This window comes from Myotis davidii, unplaced genomic scaffold, assembly GCF_000327345.1.
Source record: "Myotis davidii unplaced genomic scaffold, ASM32734v1 scaffold123, whole genome shotgun sequence".
NCBI lineage: Eukaryota > Metazoa > Chordata > Mammalia > Chiroptera > Vespertilionidae > Myotis > Myotis davidii.
In genome coordinates this window covers 1,329,924-1,337,951 of record NW_006295391.1, presented here as the reverse complement: position 1 = coordinate 1,337,951, position 8,028 = coordinate 1,329,924, and the positions used below count along the sequence as shown (strand labels likewise).

At 37.6% G+C, this 8,028-nt stretch overlaps 1 protein-coding gene across 1 annotated transcript in view; it reads right to left on the bottom strand.

The window, feature by feature from the left end:
* Nucleotides 1–8,028, bottom strand: part of GNB4 (guanine nucleotide binding protein (G protein), beta polypeptide 4) — an 18,862-nt gene that overhangs the window by 3,694 nt on the left and 7,140 nt on the right. Inside the window, exons 2-6 of the mRNA XM_015568002.1 lie at nucleotides 7,400–7,438; nucleotides 4,070–4,176; nucleotides 2,927–2,990; nucleotides 1,393–1,566; nucleotides 419–451 (exon numbers count right to left, since the gene is read on the bottom strand). Of these exons, the coding sequence (XP_015423488.1) occupies nucleotides 419–451; nucleotides 1,393–1,566; nucleotides 2,927–2,990; nucleotides 4,070–4,176; nucleotides 7,400–7,438 (417 nt within the window). The remainder of the gene's footprint in view (nucleotides 1–418; nucleotides 452–1,392; nucleotides 1,567–2,926; nucleotides 2,991–4,069; nucleotides 4,177–7,399; nucleotides 7,439–8,028) is intronic.

The following is an 8,028-nucleotide window of genomic DNA, read 5'->3' as shown; positions in this document are numbered from 1 at the left end:
GTTATCATTGATCAAATAACCCCATAAGCATATGAAATACTAATATACATACACAGTTAGAGAGAGAGGAACATCTATTTGTTGTTCCACTTATGCATTCATTGGTTGCTCCCTGCATGTGCCTTGACTGGTATCAAACCTGCAACCTTGGTGTATCAGGACAATACTCTAACCAACTGAGCTATCCAGCCAAGGACAAATACTAATACGTATTGTTAAGTATTTAATACCTGGGCAACAGTGTTTTTTAGTACATTCTACAGTTCAAATTTTAATTACTTCAAACTCTATGCTATCTGAAACTAAATTTTATCAACCAACTCTTTTAGGTATTTAGTACGTCAATGACATCATGTTGGACACTCTCTAAAAGTTACAACCTGAGTAATACGAAGTCCCTCCCACCTACTACAATTACCTGAGAGACATACTCCTCTCGAATGTCTATAACCTATGGCAGATGGGATTAAGTACCTTGGAGAAAGATTAAAAGTTTTGTGAGAAATTAGCACCACCACCCCAGTGAAGGCTTCATGAAAAAGGTAGCACCTGAATGTTCAGAATTCACCAGTATTTCAAACATGAAAATGGCAGGGAAATGCCATTGTGGAGATTTTGTAAAAAGCATGGTAAATAGTATTGCAAGGAATTCAGAGAGGCAGAAACCCGATGAGTGGCCAAAAATCATCATAAACACTGCTAACCAAATGTGGTACCACTGAATTATGGTTTTTTGTGCACTCTGGAGAATAAAGCAATGTGCTATCACAGTGAAAAAACACTTTATAAATGTTATCTTATATAATAAAAACCTAATATGCTAAGTGTCCCGTCGGCTGTTCAATCAAAGTGTAATATGCTAAAGATATGCTAAGGCCTCTCAACAGCTCGCTATGACATGCACTGACCACCAGGGGGCAGATGCTCCAACCAATAGGATAGCTTACTGCTGAGGTGCAGCCGACTGGGACTGAGGGAGGCAGGCTGGACATGCCCTGGAGCCCTCACGCAGTCCCTCTCAGGCTGGCCAACCTCCTGCATCCCTCCCTGTCCCATTCATGCATCGGTGGGGTCCCTTGGCCTGGCCTGGCCTGTGCCCTCTCGCAATCCGGGACCCCTCGGGGTATGTCGGAGAGCCGGTTTTGGCCCAATACCGCAGGCCAGGCTGTGGGATCCCACTGGTGCACGAATTCGGGGCTCTAGTCTTAATAATATACTTTCAATTACATAATCAAGTATATATGCCAAAACCCTGTGATGTTATATGGTTGCAGAGAATACAAAAAAATATTTGCTTTATTTTTGTATTTTCATTATTGTGTAAATTTTTTGCAATAAATGTATCACCCTTACAAAAATAATACCTTTTTAAGAAAAACAGGACAATATTCAGTGGAGCTCACCTATGTGACCCGGTAACTCTCGGCTCACTCTCACATTTCCCTCTCTGGTCTTTAAGTTATATATAGAGCAGATGTTGTCCAGTCCTCCACAAGCCACGTAATTACCAGAGGGGGCGTAAGCACAGGTCATCACCCAGGAGGACCTCAAAGGAATGGCATGCATCTGCAGAACAAATGAAAGGCACCAAATCCATCACTAAGGAACGACAGTCATTCATCTTCCTACCTATTTACAAAGAAGCAAATATTATGAAAAATTAAATGCATCTAAAAATTAAGGTAAAATAAAGAATGCAATGGCTTGGGAAAGAGAACACTGAAAAATAAAATACTAATGCACACTAAAATACCTATTTCTGAATTACAAATAATTCAATTTAACTGCTCTTTTCAGAAATTATTCTTTTAAGAGAAGAAACAACAAGGATATTTCAATGCAATATAACAACTTAAAATATTAAATGTAAAATGTTAAAGGTAAAAAACGTAATAAAATTCTTTGTTTTTGCAGTCCTGTGCAAAAGAGGAATTTCCTCCAATATAAGTATCAGAGTCTATTAAATATGGTTCTTCCATGAAGAGATGGTTCCTCTAATCATAGGCTCGAATTTAAACAATAGCAAGAGTTTCCACTACCTATTCATATCACTATCTGGTGCCTTCTTACCCAACACCAATCATTTGCAGGTCAGGCAGTAAAATTTAAGGTATATGGGACTTCTAAGGCTAAGTGGTCCACACAGAATCAATACACTGTGTGTGATGACTGTGCTCTCACTTAACTTAAAATAATATTTTCAATACACATTTCTTTTTTTGGTTTTAGGAAAATATCATTGAAAGGCCCATGCTTAATGCCAATTAAAGTAGAAGAACTGTTACAGTGCAAATCTGTCTTGGCTACTTTTAAATTCTCAACAGGCGGAAGATACTGTTTACTTCACAAAACAATACTTTTTAAACTTTAATAAAAGCGTACACAGAACCTAAAGGAATTTGACCTGTGAAAGTTCCCCTGAAGCTTTTCCACTACCACTCAGCACCTGTGTGTCGGCCATTCCTTCCAGTGGACACGTGAGGGGGACCTGCTGGCTTCCCCAGCAAGAGCTCTAAGCAAGCTGTCCGCTGTCTCTTCTGAGCAGCCCCCACTCACAGCAATGCCTAGAGTGGACCAACGAAAAGCCTCCTCACCCACAGCCAGAAATAAAAATCTCAGGGTCATGGTCACGCTGGGGAATTGGAATTTGTTTAGCAAATTATTTCTATGTAAAACGGATGCACACTCTTCTCTAATATTCAAATATGAAAGTCTAGTAAAACACACTGAAAAATATTCCTGCAGTTGTCCTTGGGCATGAAAATGGGGCTAAATATTAAAAATAAAGCCTAAGCTTCAAGAGAGGATCTAGATGAAAATAAATAGAATAAATTTATCATAGAAGAAAATTACAGAATAAAGGAAAGAACTGATGAACATCAAATCGAATAATAGGTTACTTAAGAGAATGATTAAGAAATTCTACCTTATTTGTTGTATAGCTATCCCAAATAATTAGTTTTCCATCCTGGGAAGCACTGACCAGTAGCCTAGAGGAACAAACAAAAATAATTTGACACTTAGAGGAAAAAAGTAGTTTAGATTAGTTATGCATGGAATTAATGTAGAACAGTTCAGAAAAAAAAATATATATATATAATTTCTTGAATTAAAAACTTGATACCAGAAAACAGCCCTCCAACTTTAAAAGAAATGTATTCTGTATGCCAAAATTTTCATCATAACATAAAAACTTAGCAAAATTTAGACATTTTCCTAAAAATGTCAGGTTATGATTCAACTTTTTCATGGTGACAGCATTCTGGATTCTTCTTCAAGATTCTGGTAAGTATTAGCTGACTGGCTTGTGTTTAGTGATATAAATTTAATGACAATGGGGTAGATGTAAGCCTAAAAACCGTATTTCATTCGATCAAAAAGTATCAATTGAGATGTGAAGGTAGTGTTATGGGTACACACAGAAAATACTTCCTACCTTTGAGGCCTCCACTACCTGGGTAGAGAAGATATTTACACATACAAGAAATCAAGTAAGTGAAAACTGTCTGAGGAGTAGCAGAAAATAAATGCCAAACCAAAGCAAAAGATGGAAAAATAACTGCTATTTGAATTAACCAAGTAGTCTCACAAAAGAGAATGCATCTTGAAAAATGCAATTTGTAGAGCTAACAATACATATGTACTTCCATCCTTTGTGAATTTAGGTAATAATTACAGCAATATCCAGGAACTTGTACATAGCTATATTCAACAATATTTGTATGTTAACTGAAAGTGCAAGGTTAATATACAATTGAACTGCTTTTGGCATAGTAAACAACAGTATTAACACCTCATGCAAAGAAAAGAAACCCTAAACAGTTTATCTGGATAATTTAATAATGGATATTTCTGAGAGAGAAATTTATTTCCATAGTAAAGGTTTCTAAACTTTTAAAGTGTCACTGATTATTTTTAATGAAAGCAAAGTCTCATATTGGATGCATTTTCTGCAAACTTTTCATAAATATAGTTTGTTTACTAACTATAAAATTGTTTAAAGGAAATGCAAATGGAGATTCTTAATGAATGTAATTCTGCAGGTAGTTTGGAGATAGCAGGTACAAACCTTGAGTCATAGCCCCAATGCATGGCATAGATTTTAGCGAGGTGCCCCCTCAGCGTACGTCTTGTTCGCATTTGTATCCGACCCACGGAATCCATATTTGATGTGATCTTTAGAAAGCAACATAAATGTTATTCTTTACCTTAGACATAGCTCAGAAAATAAAGTAAGAACAATTAATAGGCAAGAAATCAGGCATAAGAAGGGATAAAAAATGGCAGCGGAGTAGGAGGATGCTGAACAGACATGCTCCCAGGAACAAGCTGAATTACAACTGAAATATAGAAAGACTTTCTGAATAACCAATGGAAAACTCACAAGAGAGAACCCAGATACCCAAGGACCGAAGGTGGAGACCACACAGAGACTGGTAGGAGGGACGGAGGCACGAAAGGGCTGGCCAGGCACCCACAGACAGGCAACTGAAGCCCCAGAGAGAGAACTCAGCTGGGGCGGGGGGGTAGGGGGGGTGCCACTGAGAACTCTGGGATCTAATCCCAAAGATGGGCTCCCCAGCAGAGAGCACCAAACTGAGGAAGGTATCCACATAACATCTAGCTGTGAAAAGCAGTGGGGTGCTATCTGCCAGGGAGTGGCAGCTGAAAGTTCAGGCACCCCCTTAAAGGGCCAACACACTAAATTCCCTCTGAAGCCACCCACCTTGTGCTCCAGCAGAGGGAGGGTGAAGCAGACTGGAGCTGTGAGAGCAGGACTGGGGACTCGGGGAATAGAGCTAAGGCAGACACCCCAAGATTCCTGGGCTGAGTCATTCCCTCATACAGTGGAGAACATCTTTCCCACTTAGAAGACAGTGGACACACCCAATTGGAAAACATCTTGCCCTGAGGCCACTTAAGAGATTAAAAGTAACAACCTCCAGGCAGAAGAAACTACCCCACCCTGTTGAAAAAACTTTCACCACACCTGAGAATGATAGCCTGGGGGCAATTCAAATCAGAATCCTATTAGTCTGCAGGCCAGCGGTTCTCAACCTGTGGGTCGCAACCCCTTTGGGGGTCCAATGACCCTTTCACAGGGGTTGCCTAAGACCATCGGAAAACATATAATTACATATTGTTTTTGTGATTAATCACTATGCTTTAATTATATTCAATTTGTAACAATGAAAATACATCCTGCATATCAGATATTTACATTATGATTCATAACAGTAGCAAAATTACAGTTATGAAGTAACAATGAAAATAATTTTATGGTTGGGGGTCACCACAACATGAGGAAGTGTATTAAAGGTTCGTGGCATTAGGAAGGTTGAGAACCACTTCTGTAGGCAGTGGCGGTCTCTGGAGGCTTTGAGTCTTTGCCTGATCCAATTAGTCAGAAACAGCCTTTACACTGTCCTGCACTAGAGATTGAGAGGTGTAGAGGATCTACCTAAACATAGTCACAAACCCAAACAGACATCCAAAATGAGGGAACAAAGAAAAAAACCCCAAATGAAAGAACTAGAGAATTCTCCAGAAGAAGAGATAAATGACCAGACACATCATAATTAAAATGCCAAAAATTAAAGACAGAGAGTCTTAAAGGTAGCAAGAGAAAAGAAAAGTGTTACCTACAAAAGAGCACCCATAAAACTGACACCCGATTTCTCATCACAAACTCTATAGGCCAGAAGGGAATGGCATGATGTACTCAAGGTAATGGATAGCAAGGATCTGAGACCAAGATTACTATATCCAGCAAGGCTATCATTCGAAATGGATGGTCAATAAAGAGCTTCTCAGACAAAAAAAAAAAATGGTTAAAGGAGTTCATCACCACCAAGCCAGCATTACAAGAAATGCTAAAGGGATTGTTGTAAGGGATTGCTGAGAAGAAGAAACAGAAAGAGAAACCTAGCCTTACAGAATTAAAATGGCTATAAATAAGTACCTCTCAATAATAACCCTAAATGTAAATGGATTAAATGCTCCAATCAAAAGGTGAAGGGTAGCTGAATGGATACAAAAACATGCCCCAACTATATGCTGACTACAAGAGACCCACCCCAAAACAAAAGACACACACAGGATGAAAGTGAAGGGATGGAAAAAAATTTTCCATGCAAATGGAAAAGGAAAAAAAAAGCTGGAGTAGCAGTACTCACATCCAACAAAATAGACTTTAAAGCATCATGTAAGCAAAATAACCCAGTCAGAGAAAGATAAATATCATATGATCTCACTCATTTGTGGAATATAATGAACAACATAAACTGATGAACAAAAATAGAGCCAAAGGGGGAAAAATATACTAGAATATAATAGAAGTAATCCTGTTATTTGCTTAATATTTCTATTTCCTACAGCTTTTGTGATATCATACGATGTATAATGAACAACATAAACTGATGAACAAAAATAGAGCCAGAGGGGGAAAAATATGCTACAATATAATAGAAGCAGTCCTGTTATTTGCAGATTTTTAATATTTCCTACAACTTTTGTGATATCATACTATGTTAGTAGAGTTTTGGTAATTTTATTATACTTAAAATCCTTTTATTCTTGAAATATTAATGTTTATTGCATGTAATGTTATTATATGTGATAATTTTTCTTGAATTGGTGTTTATTGCATGTAACTTCATATTTAAAATCGTTTTTCTTGAAATATTAAGGGTTACTGCATGTAACATTATATTTAAAATCGTTTTTCTTGAAATAAAAAACTAAAAAAAAAAAGAAATCAGGCATAAAACCAATTTAGAGCGACTGAAGGTAATTCAATATAAATAATTCCACAGAGTAATTATAGGATCAATATGTAGTTCAAGAAAAAGTATAACTGATTTAAAATTATGCTACATGCATCCCTTCTAGTAAGAATATCTTCTGTAGACTATTAACTGAAAAGAATAGACATACCTCCCAACTTTAGGGGAAAAAAACAGCCCAAATAAAAATCTAATGGTAGATGATCAAAGAGTAAAACATTTATAATTTTAACTGCCTGTAAGAAAGCCAGTTTTATGTTTGTAAAGCACATAAAACATTTCTTAATGAAAATTATTAATGTTAATTAACCTAATAAGAAAGTTTAATCAGAGTATATCTAAAAGAATCAAGAAGCTCCCTAAAAAGAAACAAAAAAACCTACATATTTTATAGTATTTATTTTCCACGGCCTTCTCTTTTAACAAGTGTGCTTTTAAAAGCACTTGTACAGCATCTGAAAAATTACGAAGTGATTTTAGGAATCTCATTTTTTCAATTTAATACTAGCAGAAAAGAATCTGAATGTCATTTGCCTTGGTGCAAAGCTGTTTCATGTGAATCACTAAAGTAAACAGGCTGGGGCTTGGAGCTGGGGCGGGGACGACGACTTTACCTGAACAAGTGTTGTATCATTGCATGCTTTCCTGGCATCCTGAAGAAAAGAAAGAGGATGATAAAACATTTAGACATGGAAATCACTAGGTGTAACTCAATATTTTCGTTGCAAATGTAGATTTGCAAATGTGTTTTCACTGTACCACATAATCTTTATTCAAAACAACTTTTATTAGATAAAATTCACATAACCCAAAGTTAACCATTTAAGTCATCTTGAAGGTGTATACCGTATTTGCCGGCGTATAAGACGATTTTTTGGCCCTGAAAAATATGCCTCCAAGTGGGGGGTCGTCTTATACGCCAGGTACACTTCAGATAGACTGCCCATAGTGCTTGCCCTGTGCCATAGTGGCCTCCCGATGCCCGCCCACTTCATTCCACATACCGTTCAGGCATCAGCAGCGCTGCTGGGTGTATGCTCGGCTGTTATGCGATTTTGCTGTTATGCGATTTTACCACACTCGCAAAATCGCACACAGCCGACCATACACCCAGTATGATAGCGCAAAATCGCGAATCGCGATACCATACTGGGTGTATGGTTGGCTGTGTGCGATTTTGCGAGTGTGGTAAATTCGGGTTACCGTATATTTCTTTACATATGCATTGAATTTTAAAGAAGGC